Source organism: Notechis scutatus, chromosome 1 (genome assembly GCF_049901735.1).
Source record: "Notechis scutatus isolate UNSWTSFEM ecotype Mainland chromosome 1, rNotScu1.2, whole genome shotgun sequence".
Taxonomy (NCBI): domain Eukaryota; kingdom Metazoa; phylum Chordata; class Lepidosauria; order Squamata; family Elapidae; genus Notechis; species Notechis scutatus.
This window is the reverse complement of record NC_142009.1, coordinates 146,407,315-146,430,909: the sequence shown is the minus strand read 5'-3', so window position 1 is coordinate 146,430,909 and position 23,595 is coordinate 146,407,315. Positions and strand designations below refer to the sequence as shown.

Below are 23,595 nucleotides of genomic sequence, written 5' to 3'. Positions count from 1 at the left end.
TCATCAACAAGGTCTTGACTATTCAGCTTGTATTTTATTTTCTGATTTTTTTTGCCAATATGTAAGACAGAGCATTTATTTGTTGAGATTTGAAGTTGCCATTTTTTTTTGACCATTCAGATACATAGTCGAGGTTTTTTTGAAGGGTAGCAGTATTGTCTGTGGTGTTGAATAGCTTTACATCATCAGCGAAGAGAACGCAGTTGCTCTTAATATGATCACAGAGGTCATTTATGTAGAGTATGAAGAAAGTTAGTCCTAGAACACTGCCTTGGGGGACACCACTGTTGACAGGTACAGAATTTGATAGGATGCTCCCAATTTTGACCATTTGTTGTCTGTTTGAGAGGAATGCTTCTATCCAGTTATGCAGGTGTCCAGAGATACCATAAGATTTTAGTTTTAGGAGTAGTTTGTCATGTACCACTGAATCAAAGGCTTTACAGAAGTCTATGTAGATTGCATCTATTGCTTTGCCCTGATCGAGTTGTGTAGTCCATATGTTTTTGCAGTATAAGAGTTGCAGATTACATGATAGTTTTTTTTCCTGAAAGCAAATTGTTTATTTGAGAGTAGGTTGTTTGTTTCTAAGTGGAGGATAATGGATTGGTTAATAATTGATTCCATGACTTTACAGGTGACGCAGCATAAGGAGATTGGTCTGTAATTTTCAACTAGGCTTGGGTCTCCCTTTTTGAAGATGGGGATGACTGTGGCTTGTGACCATAGGTTAGGCAAGGAGCTGGTCCTGAAAGATTTTTCAAAGATTATGCTTAGAGGTTTGGCTATGGCAGTGGATAGCTTTTTTAAGAAGTAGGCACATATTCCATCCTTTCCAACAGATAGAGATGGTTTTAGGTTGCGTAGTGCTTTTTCAACACTGTCTACTGTAAAATCGATATGTATTAGATCATTATAGTTATCTGTGGTTCAACTAGGAAATACTGGGCATGATCCATTGCTGTTTACAAATACTGAGCCAAAGAATGTGTTAAAGAGGTTGGCTTTAATAGTGTCGTCATTGCAGTCTTTACCATCAGGTCCTTTCAGGGGTGGGATGGGCCTTGAGTCTTTTAGTTTGTTGCTTACAAAATTGTAGAAAGCATGGGTGGAATTGGTGTGTAGAAGGTTTCCCTCTTGTTTAATGTGATAATTGGTGCATTCAGTCTTTATCTGGTGGCATAAATTTTTGTATCTTCTGTGAGAATAGGTAGAAATTTTTAGTTTTAGTAAGTTGATGTAATGGCCTCTTTTGCTATTTTGCTAGAAAATTAAATTTGGCATTTCTCTGCTTTTCTTCACAGACTATAAGTGAAGAATTACACTCAGCACCAAATAATCTTCACAAATGTACCGCAGTTATTATTTCTCCAGCCTTGTGTGGCTCTTTCTTCTATGTCAAGGGTAAGTTGAAAAATACATTCAACACAAGTGTATATTTATTCAGTTTATTCAAATTTATTCAGTTTATACTTTAATGCAAATCTTCCTAATCTTCAGTTCCTGAACATGAGACCTTTTGAAATTCACTTTATTCTGAATGTTGTGATTCACTTCTCCAATCAAAACAAGCATCTAACATAAATGAATAGAGAAAAGTACGTATAAAAATTCATGGAACAGTGAAATACCCATAGAGAAATATATTAGGGAAATTGCTGCTAAAATGTGCACATTATGCCTGTACTATGAAAAATGAGCAGATTGCTGCAAAAGCAGCACAGAGGGTTTAGCCTGAAGAAATAAGACACTGTGAGAAACTACAGTTGGCACATTTTTCATTTTTTACTACAGGTTCTACATTTAGGCAAGAAAAACCAAACACACTGGCATAGTATAGGTGGTATCTGGCTCAATAGTAGTAACTATGAGGTGGATCTTGGAGTCCTAATGGATAAATATGAGCCAGCAGTATGCTGCAGCTGCCAAAAAAGCCAAAACAGTTCTAGGCTGCATTAACAAAGGAATAGAATCAAGATCATGTGAAATGTTAAAACCACTTTACAATGCCTTGGTAAGACCACACCTGGAGTACTGCATCCAGTTTTGGTTGCCATCAGTGGTGGGATTCAATTTTTTTTTACTACCGGTTCTGTGGGCATGGCTTGGTGGGCATAGAATGGCTTGGTGGGTGTGGCTTGGTGGGTGTGGCAGGGGAAGGTTACTGTAAAATCTCCATTCTCTCCCCACCCCACTAAACCTGCTTTCCAGCTCCGTTCTCCTGTGCAGGGCAACAAAAGAAGACCCAGCCGATCAGTTGGGACTTGCGAGGGAGAATAGATGGGGGCGGGGCCATTCAGAGGTGGGATTTGCTGGTTCTCCAAACTACTCAAAATTTCCATTACCAGTTATCCAGAACTGGTCAGAACCTGCTGAATACCACCTCTGGTTGCCATGATGTAAAAAAGATGTTGAGACTCTAGAAAGAGCATAAAGAAGAGCAACAAAGATGATTAGGGGACAGGAGGCTAAAACATAAAGAACGGTTGCTGGAATTGGGTATGTCTAGTCTAATGAAAAGAAAGAGTTGAGTGACATAATAGCAGGGTTCCAATATCTCAGGGGCTGCCACAAAGAAGAGGGAGGCAAACTATTCTCCAAAGCACCTGAGCGCAGGACAAGAAACCATGGGTGGAAACTAATCAAGGAGAGAAGCAATTTAGAACTAAGGAGACATTTCCTGACAGTTAAAACAATTAATCAGTGGAACAACTTATGGATGCTCCAACACTGGAAGTTTTTAAGAAGAGATTGTTTGAAGTGGTATAAGGCTTTCTGCCTGAGCAGGAGGCTGTATTAGAAGATCTGCAAGGTCCCTTCCAACTCTTATTCTATTCTATTCTATTCTATTCTATTCTATTCTATTCTATTCTATTCCACGCCACGCCACGCCACGCCACGCCACGCCACGCCACTCCACTCCACTCCACTCAATCCATTTTGAAATAGCTGGGGTTTAGGAAAAATGACCTAATAATTATCAGTCATGTCCGACCTTTGGCACTCCATGGATCAGCACTTTCTGTGCCCCTCTATCTCACACTGCTTCTTTGGATATGCTGTAGTCATCCTGGTGTCCTCCTTTATAGTTTCCAGCCAACAGGTACTAAGGTGGGCCCTTCTTTTTCCATTGATCACTTCCAGCATGGTTGACTTTTCGAGTGGGTCAGCTTGCATGACATGACATGACCAAAGAATGACATTCTCTGTTTGACAATCTTGGCTTCAAGTGATGTTTTTGGTGAGGTTTGTTCTAGGAGTTCTTTGTTTGTTGTTTTTGCAATCCATGGGATGTGTAATAGTTGCCTCCAGCACCTCCTATCATCCACTCCCATCTCTCTCTTTCAGAGTCCAAGTTTTGCAGCCATAAGTACCGATTGGAAAAATTATTGTGTTGACTAATCTGTATTTGGTGGTGAGGCTGATGCCTTTACTCTTCCAGATGTTATTCCTGCCAGATGTTGCAATTCTTCCAAGTGCTATATGCCTTCTGGTCCCAGGGCTTCAGTCACCACTTTGGTTGATTTTAGAGCCCAGGAAGATGACTTAGTATGAAATATATAATCCAAACAGTTTTCGGGGGGCTGACATATGAGGAGTTTGAAATGTTTTAAATCAGGTTTCCAGATTATAAAGATTATAGATAAAGATTCAGAAACATTTCATAGTAAGAACAATGTGGAAAAGTCTTTTTCCCCATGGGATAATTGTTTTATTAATAGGAAGATAATAAACTAGTATATCCCAGCTCAGGATGATCCAAAGCAACTCTTGGTATCGGGGTGGTGGTATCAGCTCATCATATGTTCCAGCAGGACTAAAAATGAAGTATTCCGGCAATTATAATTCCACACATAGACATACATTTTGGAATATTAGATCTCCAAAGGATGGGGATGATCCATTTGCTTATCAACTTCTCAAAATACCAATTTTTCAAAGATCTTGGTTGCTTTTTGAATTAGATCCATGCTGAATGTGCACTGTATAATGACAACTTAGAAGACAATGACTGTACATTTCAGCATGAGTTGAATATCAGGATCCTGGACAAGCTAATCACACATACACACCCACCTCACTGTTCAGGTTCTGTCTCCCAGTTAACAGGCATGTACAAGATGAGGTTAATTTTCTCCGGACACTCACCTTTGCACATGGAAACTGACAACCATCACTCATCCAAACTCCAGATATGCAGACAGAGAGAGGCTGCAATTCTACAGTTAAGTTTAGATCCACATACTTCTGAGTAGGCAGCATAGGGATTGCCCAATTCAAATGCCCATTTTCAGGCTGGAGTTCTATGCTTATTTACCTAGCAGTAAATTTCATGGAAGAATAAACCTTCTCAATGTATATTGAATTTCATTTTTCGCTTATGATGTCATGGAATATGAATAAGGAGTTAGTACATAAAGTTTGCCCACAGAGATATGCTAGTCATTCTTTCTTTTAGCTGGACATAAACATACATGGTGTTACAGTTGGCAAAAGCCCCATTTTTTTCTCCAGATCCAAGATTCATATTTCCATATCCAGATGACCACTAGAGACCAGTAATTCTAGGATGCCACTTAGTGGTCGTGCCTATCTTTGCAACCCAAGCTTAGCAAGGTGCATAAACATCATCTCACTCCAATGCATCACCACTACAATGGAAAGTACAGGCCTGTAATTGTGAATTGCTGTCTAACTAGTGTTTTACTGATCTGACTACAATTTCATCTTTCTTCTGAGGAGGAAGTATAATCAGAAAAAAATATGTATGTAAACTTCTGTGCTTGTGATTTCCTTATTTTCTCTTAAGATGAAAACATCTTTCAAAGGTGACTCCTTTCTATATGCACTTCTGTTAATATTTTCTGTTGTTGTTGACATGGTCTTCTGCATCTAGTCAAAAGAATTTTGCTTCAAGTGACTTTTTTTAAAAACCTCTGCTTTTCTAACCTCTTCAAGGATAAGGGTCTTCTTGAGAAAACAATTTGTAGGAAGGCACAGCTTGTTGGTGATCCAGCTTCTAAGTTACAAATACCTCAGTCATTCAAATTTTAAAAAGTTTCAAAAGAAGACTGAATATTTCCCAGAAAGAAAGAGTTCTGGTGACTCCGTAGCTTTCAATAGCCATGGCATATTGCCACAGCAATCGTTGTATATGTTTTGGAACATAAATGAGCACAACTGAATTTTGTGCTTCACCCCAGTCATGGGATTCATAGACAATAGAACCACTGAGATGACCTCTCTGAAAGGATACCTTATGATAGGCATATAGCGGAATAGTGGTTCCTATGAGCCTCTGTGAAGCAGTGGTTAGAGTGCAGTACTGCAAGTTACTTCTGCAGCCAGCTGCCTACAATTTGGCAGTTCAAATCCCACCAGGCTCAAGGTTGACTCAGCCTTCCATCCTTCCGAGGTAGGTAAAATGAGGACCCAGATTGTTGGGGGCAATCTGTAAACCGCTTAGAGAGGGCTGTAAAGTACTTAAAAGTGGTATATAAGTCTAAGTGCTATTGCTACTCGAAAACATGGGAGGCATCTGTTTTTTTCATGCAAAAAGATCTGGACCATTTCTTTGTCTAGCATCCTGCTAGGGTTGTGTTTGTTGACAATAAGAGCAGCTATTCTCGAGCAGCAAGAGAAGCAAGTCCCTCCCACATTCCCAATGAAAATATTTTATTGCTCAGATCAAAATGCTTCCTTGTGGCCTTTGTCCCTGTTTGCTTAGAGATTAAAAATAACGCCGAAAGAAGCTAATGGTTTATACTGGGGACTGTAGTAGTTCATCTTTGGGTTCTGATGGGCTATGATTTTTTTTATGCTTTCTGTCCATTTAGACATATCCCTGTTCTACATATTTGTGGTTGTTGTTGCTGATACCGGAATTCAAAGAAATAGATCCCTGAAACCTCTGACAACTTGGATAATGGGGAGTCACTTGTCCCATCCTTTTGATTGTTCTTGTAGCCCAGAGAAAGGTGCAAAGTGCTTGCCTCTTATTGTTTCCTGCCAGAATAAGTCGTTGTTCCCCTTACAATGGAAACAGATATCGGTAGCCTTCCCCACTTCTGGTATTATCAAAACCGGTGCAAGACTGTGCTAAAATAGAAGCAAAGAATTCAGGAGGAGTAAAAAGTGCTGTCAGACTTCTGATTCTTTTGGCCACCATAGACTATCACAGTTCTTCCCATGCAATATTGAGAATCAGTTTGTTGTAGTGATTAAGGCACCACATAAGAATCCAGGGGATTGTATGTTCTAGTCCCACCTTAGGCATAAAGCCAGCTGGGTCACTTTGGGCCAGTCCCTCTCTCTCAGCCCTACGAAGGAGGTAATGACAATCCACTTCTGAAATTTTGCCAGGGAAACTGATTTGGAAGCATGCATACTAATCCTACAATATAGAAGTAGCAGGTTTCTCTCATTATGGACAGCCTTTCTTATGCTACTCTTCCATACTCACCCACATGAATACACCCATAGAAATATCCCATTTTCTACTCTGGGTACTGAGATGAAGGATATATTTCAGTCTAGTGCTTCCTAGGCTTTGCTCCAAAAACTCTTGTAGCAATTAGCAGAAGACTATGTATTATACTGTCAGAGAGGGCAGGTGAACAAATTCAACATCTAAGTAATAGATGCGTATTTCAAACTTCTTCTTCTTCTTCTTCTTCTTCTTCTTCTTCTTCTTCTTCTTCTTCTTCTTCTTCTTCTTCTTCTTCTTCTTCTTCTTCTTCTTCTTCTCTTCTTCTTCTCTCTTCCTCTTCCTCTTCCTCTTCTTCTTCTTCTTCTTCTTCTTCTCCTCTCTCCTCCTCCTCCTCCTCCTCCTCCTCCTCCTCCTCCTCCTCCTCCTCCTCCTCCTCCTCCTCCTCCTTTTCCTGAAAATGACACCTTCTGATTTCCACCTGGGTGTATTTTTTATGGCAAATGGCCACTATTGTGCATTCCAGGCCACACTCCAACACAAGGGGGCGTTCAACAAAAACTATTACTTGATTGAGATAAGTAACTTATATCCTTATGAAGAGCATTTGAAGTGCTTTGTTATGTTGCATTATCTACTGACTGAGCCATTCTTTTTACCCTGGTTACAACTAGAAAAGAAACTGTATCTCCCAGTGCAGACCCAATGGCTTGATGTCCAAGTTCAAAAGAACTCCTTGGTATTACTATTTTGTCTGCATTCTTCTCACAAAAGAACTCTGAGCCATGCATTCCCTAGATTTTCATAATTAATGATTCCAAGGAAGTAACATCTTGAAGCTCCCCTAATTAATCCTACATTTTGTTGTTGCTTTTTGCTCTGCTTATATAGCCTTCGTTCCTCATTTCATTGCTCCTTCTGTTGCAATTATCACCTTCCATCTCCTGCCCTGTTTATCTCCTTTTCAAGTGGTCCTATCTAATTAGCCCTCATTTATTCTGATGAGTCAGTGTAAATTATTGCTACTTAATCCGGTTTGATGGGCAATCCAAATCTGTCAGGACCACAGTTTAAATGCTTTTTCACCCTTCCCTAAACATTACTGAAAAAGGGAAACCTTTTTGTTTCAATACAACATTTTCACAAAGCAGCCCTCTTTTAGTCTCTGCAAAATATTTAAGGGAGATTATTGAAATTTTGCATGGTCCATGGATGGCTGCCTTTGGTCATATACTGATTTGTTGTTGACATTGTTAAATAACTTATTTCATCAAGGTCATTCTATTTTCTCTTCTACCACCATCACTAATTTGGGGGTCAATTATTTTAATATCATCAAGGGCTAATTTAACATACATTCTTATATCCTCCTTTGGAGAACAGTCAATAAATGCTGCAGTTTATATTTAGTACTTGATAGAAGGTGAAAAGCAGGACTGCAACTTTATAGCCAAGTCAAGTAAAATCATCTTTATTTGGTTTTATTTATTTGTTTGTTTACCATATGGCATTTACAGAGGTCATGCAATCACTGATATACACATTTACTTTAAAGAAATCTTTATTTGGTTAATGGCCAGCACAATTTCATAGCAGATAAGCTATGCTACTACTATACTATATTTTTTCCTTTTCAGAAAGTTTATTTTGTGTCAAAAAGTTCACAGCGCTGACTATCCAGTTGCATCCTACCTCCCTGGATTTGGAAATCTTACTAAGGGATACAACAAATATCTACGGCCAAATTTTGGTGGTACGTCGTTCCTGTAGTTTCAGTCAAACAAAACAATCCTTTGTCCTTGGAGGGAGAAATTGTTTTCCTACTTTTCTATAGCAGAATAACTTTAATGTTAGACTTCCGAGTGTGATTTGTTCCTAGCTAGTCTATTCATCCTTGGCAATATGATTCATTTCAACAGCTCTATCTCAATTCTAATTTTAAAGTCAAGGAGGAACCTGGAAAAAAATGTTCCTATTGGCAAGAAGATTTTGATTCTGAATACATTCTGAATATAGAATACATTCTGAAAAACGTATTACAGTCTAAATGCTTAGATCACCTCACCGCTTGAAAAGTACTTTGAACTGATTGGCAACTGCAGCTTTTGCAACCTTGGTGCTCTCAAATTGTTTGGACATCAAGTGCCATAATGTCCAGCCCATACAGCTGGATAGCACCAGACTGGAAACAACTGGGGAGTATCAGCACTTTTGTTCAGTCCCATAATATGGGTAGGCTGGGTAAAGTTTTTAGAACCATCTTCCATAATCCTGATGATTTTTTTAATGAGCATATTTAACAAGATTATGTATTGTTTGGGTTCAATGGTTTAAAAAAATAGAACAAATGATGCCCATTTAGTCCAAGTTCCTTTCATCCTTTAATGGATACAGGATGAAGAATCAATACATTTCACCAGAAGATTTATTCATGATTGCTCTTTAGGGCTGGGAAGAGCTTTATCCTTGCCTGATGTTTAGGGCTCAATCCAGTCACTAATTCTCATTTCATTTCCCCAGCTCTCAGCTGTGGAGTCAGAAACATATGTTTCAATAAGATTCTGATATTTATTCATGAAAATATGGCTTTGTGGATGCAACCTTCCAGGTGTTCCATTAGAGACATGCATCCATGCATTACAGATATATGTCTTTGGTGAATGTAAGGAACCATATATTAACCTGCTGAGCTGCAGGAGATTATCAGTTACCTAAAAGAATTTCTATATGCTAGGATGCTGCTTTTGGGCTCCCTTATTCTTCTTCTTGTTCCCTGATTTCCCACTGAAATCAATGTCTGTTATTGGAGACGTGGGAGAAAAATCTCTGGGTTTCTATGCAACGCAACAAGAAATATTATTTTGCTACTATAATGGAACTTTCTTTTCATTTCTTAGGAAAACCTGTGACAATAGCAATGACCCTTGATGTTGCAAGTATTTCCAGCATTTCAGAAAGTGACATGGTAAGCAATCCAGACTGACCCAGAATTAAGCTCCAGTGTGTTCACTGATGCTCACTCTCTAGTAAGTGTACTTAGCACCGCGGAAGTACAGCTTGAAAGTAATTTCATGGCTTTAATAACATTTTTCTAATTCCCTCCTTTTAAAAAATAATAATAATATTGGGCATTTGTATCAGTGGTAGAGAGAGCATTTAAGTGAACTGGATTTTGCTTCACGTTCTGGATTTGAGGATCACACTTCATTCTATCGTGAGGAACCTTCCCCCCCACTCCATCTCAGTGGAATTGGTGTATATTCAGAGTGGAGATTGTGATGTAACAGGTCAGGTAAAAGCAGTTTTTTTCCCCCCTCTCAATTGTCTGAAGAACTGCTACTGATTAATTATGCATGAGATTTTATTTTTACAGTTTCATAATACAGGAACAGTGGGATATCAGTGTTGCTTTAGGGCTCAATCAAGCCCCCTCTAGCTGTATCATGATGACGATTCACTAGCTATTCTTGAGGGACTTCTCTGCATCTCCTTTGTCTCATCCCCAACCCACAGCTGAAGCGACTTTCTCTTTAGCTGATTCGGTGTTGAAGTGTTGTCTTCTCTCTCCTTCTAGCACAAGCCTTGCCACATTCCTTACTGTGTGTTTAGTAATAAGCAGGGGGTGATTATTCAGGGGTCGGCATCTTCTTGACTCTACTGGGCTGTTACAAGCAGTCTCCCGCTCCTCTCATGATGGTGATTTCCCTCTCTGACTGTTTTAATTTCGGCAGTAGATGCAACAGGCCCCAAGTACAGGTTGGGCATTAAATGGGCACTTTGTTAAGACAAAGACATCAGTCATGGGGCGGGTAGGGATTGCACCACCTGATCTGCAAATGGGGGAAAAAAGCAAGTGAGGCAGAGATTCCCATCTATTCATGGATTAATTTTTCTCTCTCTCTCAACTCCCCCCCCCCATTCCCTCCATGACAGAAAGGTGATTGGAAAATGTACCAATCACTTTCCGTAACTTTTTAATGGTAGCACTGCAGAGGTGGTATTCAGCAGGTTCTGACCCATTCTGGAGAACCGGTAGCGGAAATTTTGAGTAGTTCAGTGAACTGGCAAATACCACCTCTGACTGGCCCTGCCCCCATCTATTCTCTGCCTCCCAAGTCCCAGATGATGGGCTGGCTCTTCTTTTGTTGCCCTGCACAGGAAAATGGAACTGGAAAGCAGGTTAGTGTGGTGGGGAGGGAATGGGGATTTTGCAGTAATCTTCCCCCAGGAGTGGGGAGGGAATGAGGATTTTACAGTATCCTTCCCCTGCCACACCCACCAAGCCATGCCATGCCCACCAAGCTATGCTACGCCCACAGAACCGGTAGTAAAAATTTTTGAATCCCACCACTGTTACTCGCAAGAAGAATAGAAATTGGCTGCGAGGACAGAGGAAAGATATTTTATTGCTTTATTGCTGCCTCATGGAACAGAGGAAAACAAATGAAGATGTCCTCTGTCTTAGAAGAGGTGTGCTGTACCTGCTTCCTTAGCCTGGGGGAATATGACTTTTACTTGTTTAGTCATATACCAATTTATTATATACAATCAATCATGAAAACCTCATCCACGAAGCATTACATTGTTTAGTGAAAATCTTAATTGAGACATCTCGTGTATCTGACATCAACATTTAGACTCCGGAAGGAAAGTTTTTTTCCCCGTCCCCCCCAAATCCGTTTCATGGGAGTATCTTAGAGTTACCTTTCATCATACATCTTCTGTGTTTGTTTATGATGATGCTGTTATTGTCACTAATTTGCAGTTTTACCATTATTCCATTGCTAATTTGTGTATGATTTAGTTTGGAGTGTATGACATCCAAAGCAGAACAGTTCCATTCCATGAAACAAAATGGTCAACACTTTCAGGTTTGAAATGTTGAAATGCATCTTTTTAAAGTAAAACACTCTGGAGATGAAACTAACACATACATTGGAAGAATCCAGAGCCAATAGCCTTGCTCTTAAAACACCACATTTTTCAACCTAAAGATAGTGCCAAGTAGAAAGATGTGATCTAATGAGGTTTTTGAACACACAGGTAACATTAGATAGCTTGACATAATCTTTCATGAAGCTAACTTTTCTGATATACCAAAGCTATTAATCAACAATTGTTTTCTGCATCCACGAGTGATTCTTATTGTATATCATGCGTGTATTGTCCAGGTCTCACTTGGAACATTATATAGATGTGCTCTAGATAAATAATTGAGGTATAAGTGGCTCAGGGGGGGTTTCACCTTCATGGCAGGGTTTAATAATTGATTGCTTTGAAATGCATAACGGTGAATTCTCTCAGTCATTTAGGTGAACAGATTTTCTTCCTCAGAGCACAAAGATAAAATCTGGAAAGTAGCAAAAGTCCACACGCTGAATGCTTTTTCTTTATGAAAACATACATATAATGTGTGTGTATATGTGCATGAGTGTGTGCATGTGTGTGTATTTTATTGACATTTTAAAATTATAATAGTTTTTTCTGAAAATCCTTAAAATTAGGGTAGCGGTTATTTACAGGTTTATGTATAAATATTCATAACGATTATATAATAATCTACCATTTTAATATTTTATTCATGTTTTATGGTACTTGGCATTGTATGAAATTTTGATTTATGACCATAGATAAATATTATTTGTGTATAAAATATTATTTGTGTATAAAATATTATTTGTGTATAAAATATTATTTGTGTATAAAATCTGTACAAAAACAATTGTATAGTGAAGGAAAATATTAAAGGAAAAAACTAAACTAAACTAAAAGTAAACAAGCAAAAACAAAACAGAAAAAGAAAAATATATTCAAAAGAAACAAAAGATTAACAAAAAAAATTCAATAAATAAAAATATAACACAATTCACATTTCAAATAGTCATAGGTATTCTACTATTCTTAATTCATACAAAGTAATCCATACACATCAATAAAATTTCATTTTCAAACAATAATTTGATCCTAAATCATACACCTGTAAAACAATCTAGTGAATTTTTTAGCTAGAACTGACATAAATAAAACTTGATATTTGAATGTTTCATATTTGACTTGACATATGACAACCTAAAAATGTAGGCAGACAAAAAGATTCACCCACACCCAGATTGTATCTGCCTGAAAGGTATTAATTTAAATAATTTTAGGTACTTATGCAATGGTATTCATGGCCTGGAACAGTACATGTGAAACTATTACCCCACTAAAACCTGTTTTTTAAACAGAATCTGCATAATTATCTATCAGAGCTGTTGCAATGATTCCTATAGAGTTCAAGCAGTTGAATTGGGTGACCACTTATGCCCCTTCCAACTCTATAATCCTGTGGACAGAAAAGAAAGAAAAGAAAGAAAAGAAAAGAAAAGAAAAGAAAAGAAAAAAGAAAGAAAGAAAGAAAAGAAAGAAAGAAAGAAAGAAAGAAAGAAAGAAAGAAAGAAAGAAAGAAAGAATATAGAACGCCCCCCCCCGCTCCCGCCCGCCCCCCCGGTCTACATAGCGTACATATTCAGAATGGGTACCTATAAATAGTGCTTATTAAGACAAGGGCCAGAATTTGTTAAATATTAAGTGTTAATTTTGGAGAAAATGGTGAAACTATTACTTGTTGAAAGACCCTGTTTGGTAAATTTTATTTAAATTACAAATATTATAGTCATGATTCTCATGGTTCATCATCCTTCCTAGGACTATACTGCAACAATATATTTGCGACAACGCTGGACTGATCCCCGTCTGGTTTTTCAGGGAAACCGAAGTTTTACTCTGGATGCCCGGCTGGTGAAATACCTGTGGGTACCTGACACTTATATTGTGGAATCAAAAAGGTCTTTCTTACATGAAGTTACAGTAGAGAATCGGCTTATACGGTTGTTCTCCAATGGGACAGTCTTGTATGCTTTGCGGTAAGTCTTGCCTGCCTTCTGATGCACCAGTTCTGCACGAGGGTCAGTAAACTGATGCTTAGTCCAGTAAGATGAAGATACAGCTGGAGAACAGGTGGGCTGGTTGGAAAAGTGTGGTTCAACTAACTTTGAAAGGGGTTAATCTTCCCCTAAAGCAGGGGTGTCAAACTCGATTTCATTGAGGGCCACATGAGGGTTGTGTTTGACCTTGGAGATCAGGTTGTGTGGCCGAGGGGGGGGAACGTGGTTAGCTCAATGTCACTCATTCTGGGGGCAACTATAGTGGCTCGGGCAGGGCTGGGGGGATTCCCTTGCAGCCCCCTGCCAGCAAAAACGGAGCTTGGGAAGGGTTCTCCTGAGCTCCGTTTTTGCTGGCAGAGGCACCATGGGTCGGTTCCTCACTGTTTCCAGGACGGCCCCATGGGCCAGATCTAAGCACCCCATGGGCCGGATCCGGCCCGCAGGCCTTGAGTTTGATACCCCTGCCCTAAAGGATCAAGTCTGAAGCTCCATCTTTGATATTAGAAGTACAATGAGTGCTTTGTAACAGCTCAGGCTGGCATGTTGGCATTTAGGTCCTACCTGGAAAAAGGTAGCTTGGTTTCCATGATCTTACATCTTCTCATCTAGATTATTGCAGTCAATACTAGTGAGGGCAAACCTTTTGTGGCTGAGCATGTCAAAAACTCCTAACTTGATTTTTACACACACACACACACACTATACCACCAAATAAAAAAAGAAGCAATTCGTATTCATTTTTTATATAAAAATATAGTGCAACCATTTGCATGATCTCCAGGATCTGTTGTGTGGCACTTATGTGGAGGTTGCACTAGAGCACACACCCCATTCTTGCACAACCTCAACACTTTGTGTCTAATGGAGTAATATCTGGGTCCTCTTATTTTTGTAAGTGAAGCTATCTAGACACACGCTAAACATCAAAGGAAAGTCCTAAAAGTGCTTTTTCCAAAAGACAACTGGACTCCTTTTTTTTTTTCCTTTGAAAATGTTTGGGTTCTTATCCAAGAAGTTTCTTCAGTTCTAACTTAGAACTGAAGAAGCTTCTTGGATGAAAAGTGAAATGTTTTCAAAGAAAAACCAAAAAAGTCCAGTTGCCTTTTGGAAAAAAACACCTTTGGGACAACCATGACCTGGATGATTAAGAAACTCCATAGACATCAAAGCTTAATTTGCAGCCACTGTAAGTATTAACAGTTGCTTTGTCTTCGAAGCAGAAACACTGCCATCTATGGGCTGCTATGAAGAGTACAGGTGGCCCATAATAAACACCTATGCGGCTTCTCTCCTTTTGCAGAATCACCACCACTGTTGCATGTAACATGGATCTGTCCAAATATCCACTGGATACACAGACTTGTAAGCTGCAGATGGAAAGCTGTAAGTACTTCAACTCAAGAGGAAAGTGGACATTTTTTCTCCTGTCTGGTCTGAGTTTGTTAATGCATAATTAGATTACCAATTTGAACATTTCATTTGTATTTTTGACTCTAAAGGTTTCTACTTATGTTTTTAATTACAGAATTATTTAAAGATTTTTCACTTCATTCTAATATTACAGAAAAACATGGGAAGAGCAGTGCCACATTCAGCCAGACAAGAGGTGTCAAACTCGATTTCATTGAGGGCCGTATCAGGGTTGTGTTTGACCTCAGAGGGCCAGTGTGTATCAGTGTGGCCAGGGGGTGGTCATGGTGATGGTGGGCGTGGCTGAAGTGGACATGGCCATGGTGGGTGTTTGACACAGGCTCAAGATGCATTTTTTTCTCTTCTCTTCTCTCTTTCCACAGTTCTTTACTATAACCATTTTCCTATCTCTTCTACCAGATATTATTGGCAAACATTTATTACTTACTTACTCCACGCAGCTCGTTTTCAGCTGACAGAGTGCTGGTGGAAGCCGTGGAGGCTGAAAATGGGTTGCAGGCCAGGGGGCCCACATGCAGCTGCCCATAGCCCGTTTTGGCTGGCAGAGGCACTGCGGATGGGTCCTTTGATATTGCCAGGATGGCCCCACGGGCCAGATTTAAGCCTTGAGTTTGACACCCCTGAGCTAGACAGTCCAACATCTCAACTGTACACCAATCTTTATACATTCAACAATCATGAATGGGCTGATGATGTGTTGGAACACTGTACAGCTGGACTTGAATTTTACAATGTATAGAGGGTTCCCTTTCTTTGTAATGCCTAGATAACTTCTAATTTATTATCTCAGTTCTTTTAACTATAATCAGGTAAGCATCTAGAAATAGTGTCCCCTTCTTTAATGCAAACTTTATTGTAGCTGAGCATTACATTTGCTGACATCTACCTAAAAATAAGCTACATTGCGGGTATTGGGGGTGTTGCCTCTTTTGTTTTCCATCATTCCATATTTTTCAGCTTCTTGAGGTCTTGGAAGCCTCTTTCAGAAAATGTGACAGATGTGGCATTAAACGTCCATCCTCAGAGTGACCTTTCTTGACTTTGGATGAGGGCATTCAATAGACTTTTACTATCATTGTTACAGCTTTACAAAACATGGCCCTGTAATAGTTCTGCCCTGTTCAGAGTTACTATTATGGGAGCATGTTCTCTAGAATTGCCACCACAGCATTTTGGGATATAATGAAGAGCATTGATTGATGCTGAAAATTAAAAAGCCTTCTGCTTCTAATATACTGATTTGAAAGATGTCTTCCATTTCAGTCAAATAATCCTCATGTGGTCAGCATCAATGTAACACTCATGACTCATTGCAGGATCTGCAATTGAAACCAAACAGCATGTAAGGAAGTAAGGAAATATCCTAAGGAATTCAAGTGTAATGAAGGAAATGTTGTTATTCCACATCAAAATAATTCAACAATTGTTAAAGTAAAGGAAGGTTAGGCAACTGAACAGCCATCATCCTTGGAGGGGCTTCAAACCATCATATATATCTATTTATCAGTTGGTCTCTTACTTTGACATAGTTAATTAGTAGTTCAGTTGGGGTTCAGCTCAGACAGCAATTTGGATGTGACTTCAGTGATGCATTGGGACATTTCTTTGACCTCTGACTCAGGTGAGATACAGGATAAATCTATTCCTTGTAAATCCTTCTAAAAACAGATTTAACTTCCTTTGGGATCAAATATAAGCGTACCAAAGATCTTTAGAGATCTTTTCTATTGTTATCATCTATTTCTAGATTCACAGCATTTGTTGTATTGAATGACCCTTATTGACAGAAGTGGTACATACTCAGTGTCTGAGCTAGATTAGAACTTCTAGTTATCAGAACCCTGATTAGCATCCATCTAAAGCAACTTCTCACAATTTTGTGAGTGTTGAAGTCCTTTAAGTCACTTTAGTATGGTATTTTTAAAAAATCTGAACAAGGAAGATAGAACAAAATCTTGTCGACTTTTACTTTAACCTGAGAAAATTAAAGAAGATTTCCTTAGTAGCTACAGTAGCTACCTAGCTGAGAGTGAGAGCATCTTAGGAAATAGCAATAGCACTAGACTTCTATACCTCTTCATAGTGCTTTACAGACCTCTCTAAGCAGTTTACAGGCTCAGCCTATTGCCCCCAACAATCTGGGTCCTCATTTTACCAATCTTGGAAGCATAGAAGGATTAGTCAATGTTGAGCCCCATCAGGATTGATGCCTGCAATACTGCAATCTAACCACTGCACCATCAAGGTTCTTAATCAGCTCAATCAACATCCAGAAAAAAAATGCACAAGTGACTATTAAATTGACTTTTTATCTCACAGATTTTCTCCCAGTGGATTGAATCTGAAATTGAATCACTTGAAATATATTACAGCATTATACCACAAATTTTGTTCCAGAAGAGGCCATTGATCCCCACCCCTAAACAACCCCATTCTTTAGTTGGTCTAGAAAGATGTATTATTATACAATTTTGATAACATTACAGCTAAATTTAAGCAGACTTGCTTGAACATCATCTATCATCTGTCTGTCTGTCTGTCTTTCTGTCTGTATCTATCTATCATCTATCTATCCATCTATCTATCTATCTATCTATCTATCTATCTATCTATCTATCTATCTATCTATCTATCATCTGTCTGTCTGTCTGTCTGTCTATCTATCTGAGAGAATTGTGATAGTAACAACTTCTGAAAAAGGCCAAGAAAAGAACACTAGCAGATTGGTTGATCTAATTGATTTCTGGAATTTTTGATGTAATTTTAAAAAACAGTATTCTGATGATATTGTAGCTCAAGTCTCTAATCAGATTCTATCTATCTATCTATCTATCTATCTATCTATCTATCTATCTATCTATCTATCTATCTATCTATCTATCTATCTATCTATCATCTATCTATCTATCTATCTATCTATCTATCATCTTTTAACCATCCATCTCCCTCACACAGGGGCTCTGGGCAGTGTATAAACATCATCCTGTTCCTTAGTGCCTTTACTTGTTACCTTTTCACCCAAGGGATATTTTTTAGCACATTTTATCCAAGTAGTATGGTTTTCCAACTTTGCTCGCACCTTTGTGACTTTGCCACTAGTTTTTTCATCTTTAAATATGTCTAAAAGAGGTGGCATTTTCTTCCCCTATTTTGCATCTATCGCAGCCTTTCAGGTATGGAATGGAAGTATTTTCTCATCCTCTTATCAGATAGTTTCTTAAAGGAGTTGACAATATATACTCACATAAACTGCTTCTACTTCCTTTCTGACATTTTCTCAGTGCTTGCTGCTTGGACACACACATGAAAGCCTGAAAAACATGAAGACTTTTCTCTTTGTTCTTCTCTGTAACAAGTTTGATAATTACTTAAATCTCATTATATGAAGGCCAGTTTTTAGTTCTCAGCTACTAGAGTGAAGTTCCAATGGAAGTCACTATTATTTTCACATTAAAATCCTATTAGTTTGCATGATTAACTTTATTTACAATGCAGAAAACTAAAATAGTAATGATTAATTTTCTTTTTTCTTTTTAATATGTAGCTGTTTTTAGCATTAAAAAAAGATTGGCACAGAAAAGAGAAGAAATAATTGGTTCCCCTATGAAATGTTCATGTAATATTATTCTTATTAAACTATATGCTCATTGCCAACAAGAGAAGCCAGTACGATAAATGTCTAGAATTAATGCAATTTAAATATACTAAATGAACAACCTCTTGATGAAAAACGAATAATTTATTACATAGTTTCCCTAAGTAACTGCTGCTATCTCTATTATGAGGTAGGCAGAAATTTTGAAAAAAAAAAGATTTGGATAAATTGTACTGGGAGAATAAAAACCTTCTGTAGTATTAGATACTTGATTTAATCATGTTTGCCTAGGGTAAAACACAGTTTCTCACTGTAGGATATTCATCAGGGCTTTTTTCATGACAATATTGTCTTTTATTGAATGACAGATCTATACATAAATTACCAAGAAGTAAAACATTTGCTTGTTTATTGTACTTTGATTTTAGGAGAGCTGCATACCTCTTGGATTTTGCGGTGATTTATCTCTGAGGAATGAGGGAAGGGAAAGACTTGTCCCAATTGGTTAGACAGTTGCATCCTAAGCCTTTAGTTTGCTATAGAAAGATTGATTGGGAGTCTCATTCAAAGTATTTATCTTCTTTATTAAGAGGGCAAAAGAGAGAGAAAGAAAGAGAGGGAGAGAGGGGGAGGGAGGAAGGAAGGAAGGGAGGGGGGGGAGGGAGGAAGGAAGGAAGGGAGGGAGGGAGGGAGGGAGGAAGGAAGGAAGGAAGGAAGGAAAGAAGGAAGGAAGGAAGGAAGGAAGGAAAGAAGGAAGGAAAATTCATATGACTAGGGTAACTGGCAATTCTCTTTCTTCCCTTGTTCTAGTCTAATTTTTCAGCCAAGTGATTCCTTAGAGGTGCATTCTTGTACCAAATGAAAATGAGAACTAAGCAACTTTCCGTTCATTTGCTTGGAAGCAGCAAGGGCTGGAGGAGCTAATAAAGGTGTCATGCTAAACGAGGCAAGGGAAATATAGGAATCATCCTGCAAGAGATTGGCAATCAGGGAAAACCCTAGGTGGATACCCTACAGTCCATCATAATTTAAAACCTTTGAATCAAGGAAAGATATAGAAGGAATAAAATAACATGACAGCTCATAGAACCAATCAGCTAGGAGGTTAAAGGAGGGGTTATTCCAAGACTCAGAAGGAATGCATGAAACCTGTCTGCATTTTGTTTCCCGATTTTTTCCTATGAAATAGTGAAGAATTTTTACTTTGAGGAATTATGTCGATGCACTTGAAGGTAAATTTATCTCTCAATGAAAATACTGTTGTTGCTATATCTTAAACCTATAATTGGTTTGATTATTTCTCCCTTCCAGTGGATAATCAGTCTGAATGAATGACCACGAGCTGGCTTGACATCAATTAGCTGCACTATAGTGAAATGCTGATGGCCATTCCTCTAAAAGTAGGAATTGCTGAGGTGGGCTGGTGAAAGCGGGCTTCCCACCTCCCAGCTCTTCTGAATCCAATTTAAAATGCACCTAAGTTTGTCACATTCTTGATGTTCTGTGAGAATGTTTCTCTGTTGCAGATGTTTCATCAATTGACCAGGTACCACCATCAGTGCAGTGCACTGGCAATGAAACATCTGCAGGAAAACAAACAAGCACACAGAACATCAAAAACCTAACAACTTGAGCCACATATATTCTCCACTTTTGGTACTCAATACTCTGGAAAATTACAACCGATGTCAAGAAAAGTATGTGGGCACACTTGCATGTTTTCAAGAACACAGTTCTCATAGAATTGCTGATTAGCTTTTGTTTGTTTTTAGCCAACAGCTGGGATGATCGTCATTGGGGGTTTCAGGTCCTTACTCAACGACCTTTTCTTCTTTTTAATGTTATCGCTAGGGGGATATGATGAAAATGATGTCTGTTTCATGTGGCTGAGGGGAAATGATTCTGTCCATGGCCTTGAGAATTTGCGACTCTCACAGTACACAGTGGAACATTTTTACACACTTGTAACCAGGTCGCATCAAGAAACAGGTAACAAATCAGAAGTTGAAGTAGGGAGTGGTGTGGAGAGGGTTTATGTCAGATCTAGCTGTTTTCAGTGCCCTGATCACCCCTGAAGCTTTCTCTGACAAGAAGAGCTCTGCAAGTAAAGTGTGTATGAGGCATTTGCTGACTAAAGTAGCCTTAAAAACTGGAAGGAAAAGATACCCAATCCCCAACAACACAACTGAGAATGCTGTGACACTGAGAACTACTTGATGGCACCATATTGTCATATCCCATGATCTTGCTTCATAGTTTACCACAGTGGTTCTCAACCATTCAGAGTCTCAAAAATGCTGAGACTCTAGAAAAAGTACAGAGAAGAGCAACCAGGATGATTAGGGGACTGGAGACTAAAACATATGAAGAATGGTTACAGGAACTGGGCTTGGCTAGTCTAGTGAAGAGAAGAACCAGGGGAGACATGATAGCAGTCTTCCAGTATTTGAGGGGCTGCCACAGGGAGGAAGGGGGTCAATCTATTGTCTAAAGCGCCTGTAGGCCAGACAAGGAATAATGGATGGAAACTGAACAAGGAGAGATTTAACCTGGATATAAGGGGAAACTTTCTGACAGTGAGAACAATCAACCAATGGAACAGCTTGCTCTCGGAAGTTGTGGGAGTGCCATCACTTGAGACTTTCAAGAAGAGATTGGACTGCCATTTGTCAGAAATGGTGTAGGGTCTCCCGCTTGGGCGGGGGATTGGACTAGAGGATGTACAAGGTCCCTTCCAACTCTGATTATCTGTTATCTGTTATCATTCTTCATAATGGACTCCCTTTGAATACCTTTGATGGCCATGGACCATGACCATGGACCACCAAGTCTTAACTCAAGATTTAAATCATAACATTTCCTCAAGCCTTCACTGACCCCTCTCAGCTCTCCAGGGGTTCATAGACCACAGGTTGAAAATCACTGGTTTATCAGATTTCTGCCCTGCCCTGAGCAGCCAACTTCTCACAGTGGATCTTTCCTATAATAGCCATTTGGGCACCCAGCACACCCAAAAGTCAGAGCTGGTATTTGCATATGGTCCAGCAGATTCATGGTAGAAATCTTTCTGTGATAAGAGTAATTCTGACCTGGTTGCTTTGGGAAAGGTTTGATTCTAATACAGGTAGACCTTGACTTACAACAGTTCATTTAGTGACCATTCAAAATTACGATGGCACTGAAAAAAAGTGAGTTATGAACATTTTTCACCCTTATGACCACCATTGCAGCATCCCCATGGTCACGTAATTTACATCCAAATGCTTGACAAGTGTCTCACATTTACGATGGTTGCAGTGTCCCGGTGTCACCTGATCCCCTTTTGTGACCTTCTGATAAGCAAAGTCAATGGAGAAACTAGATTCACTTAACAACTGTGTCTCTAATTTAAGAACTGCAGTGATTCACTGAACAAATGAAATGGCAAGAAAAGTTGTAAAATGGGGCAAAACTCACTTAGCAAATTTCTCACTTAAAGACATAAATTTTGGGCTCAATTGTGATCATATGTTGAGGATACCTCTATCTGGTGCTTCACCGCCTCTTGTGGAGGAACTCTCCCACTTGTAACCTATGTGATTCAGAGGTGAATATTGCAGTGAATGCAGCATGCAGGAAGGACTCCATTCTGGGCATCCAAATTTAGTGAGCCCCTTGGTTTGCTTGTGACGTGTCACCTTTTCTTGCTTGACATGCCTTGCTGAAAACAGCACTGATAATAAGGCTAATCTTAAGGCTAATCCTACCTTTTAGGACCTGTAGGGAATAGGTCTACAAGTCTTCTGTTCTATCCTGGTTGCATGGCTGTTACGATGACAATCTCTAAGCTATTTCTAAGCTAACTGGCTGTCATGGACATCTCAGTGTGACAGGCAAGGGTTCCTCTGCAAGGTAAAGGGGAGATTTGTTGAATGGTCTTCAAAACCCTCCTCTCATTTTACTCATCATTTACAAGAAGAAAACCAGTGCTGGCAAAGCCAAGGAATATGAAATAGTTCTGCCCTGCTTTCTCTGTTTCTTTCTCTGTTTCTTTCCCTGTCAAAATCATATGCTCAGCCTGACACTACTTTATATTATTATCATGTGACAAGGAGCTTTGGAGTAATCTAGTGCCTAGTGAGAAGTAGCACATCATTTCCTTCTCTGAAAGAACAGTATAAGAATTTATTCTATTCTTTTCTTTCTTGGACCAGGCATTTATCCAAGGCTGGTCCTGCAATTTGAGCTCAAGAGAAATATCCTTTATTTTATTCTGGAGACTTATGTGCCAAGCAGTCTGCTTGTCATTTTGTCTTGGGTTTCTTTCTGGATCACCCTGGATTCAGTTCCTGCAAGAACGTGTATTGGTGAGTGACATGAAAAAGACACACTTGTTTTATGGAGGCAAAGATGAGGGGCGGGCTGAGGAAAACTTTGCTTAAATAAAAACACAGATTATGTTAAATGCAAGAATTAAAACATTATGCAACCAAAATGTCTAGAATTAAATGAATAGCCACCACAATTTCATATTGATGGAGTTTCCAACTTTCTCAAATTTTGGATGGGACATTGTAGATGCATTCATTATTTGACTTTGTGTCTGGAATGTAAATTGATATTATTTGCATGATTTGTTTTGTTTGGCATCACCTGATCATTTTGATTTTGGCATGGTTTATATGTAGAATCTCATAAGCTATAACTTATTGGATATTACAGGTATTTTAAAAAGCTGTATCAAATGAAAAATGTAAAATGTAAAATATCCTTGCATGTCAATCTTACGAACATCAGAATACGGGATAATCGGGTGGGATTCTACAGGTTTGCACCTATTCGCTAGAACCGGTTGTTAACATTCTAAGCAGTTCGGAGAACTGGTTGTTAGAAGAAATTACTGGCCTAATCCTGTAAGGAAGACAGGAAGGAAACATTCTGGTGTTGCTTACAGAAACTGCCTCTCCATTTAACTTTTATTACATTCTTGGCAAGACTAGACTTCCTGCCTCAGGAACTTCTCTGGAGTTTTTTTCCCCTCCTTTGCTGGTACTTTGCTTGTGTGGGGTGAGTGACCATTCAAAGTTACAATGGCACTGAAAATAATGACTTATGACCATTTTTTACACTTACGATTGTTGCAGCATCCCCACAGTCATGAGAGGCCAGGGGAGGAGATGCGTGCCTCGATGTGAGTGATATTGAGTTGGCCACACCCAGTCAATAACATGACTACC

At 39.0% G+C, this 23,595-nt stretch overlaps 1 protein-coding gene across 1 annotated transcript in view; it reads left to right on the top strand.

Annotated features, from left to right (window-relative positions):
* Positions 1-23,595, top strand: part of GABRP (gamma-aminobutyric acid type A receptor subunit pi) — a 32,138-nt gene that overhangs the window by 5,053 nt on the left and 3,490 nt on the right. The window contains exons 2-8 of the mRNA XM_026668413.2: positions 1,305-1,404; positions 8,065-8,180; positions 9,325-9,392; positions 13,115-13,332; positions 14,654-14,736; positions 20,231-20,368; positions 22,573-22,725. Coding sequence (XP_026524198.1) covers positions 1,349-1,404; positions 8,065-8,180; positions 9,325-9,392; positions 13,115-13,332; positions 14,654-14,736; positions 20,231-20,368; positions 22,573-22,725 — 832 coding nt within the window. The 5' untranslated portion in view covers positions 1,305-1,348. The remainder of the gene's footprint in view (positions 1-1,304; positions 1,405-8,064; positions 8,181-9,324; positions 9,393-13,114; positions 13,333-14,653; positions 14,737-20,230; positions 20,369-22,572; positions 22,726-23,595) is intronic.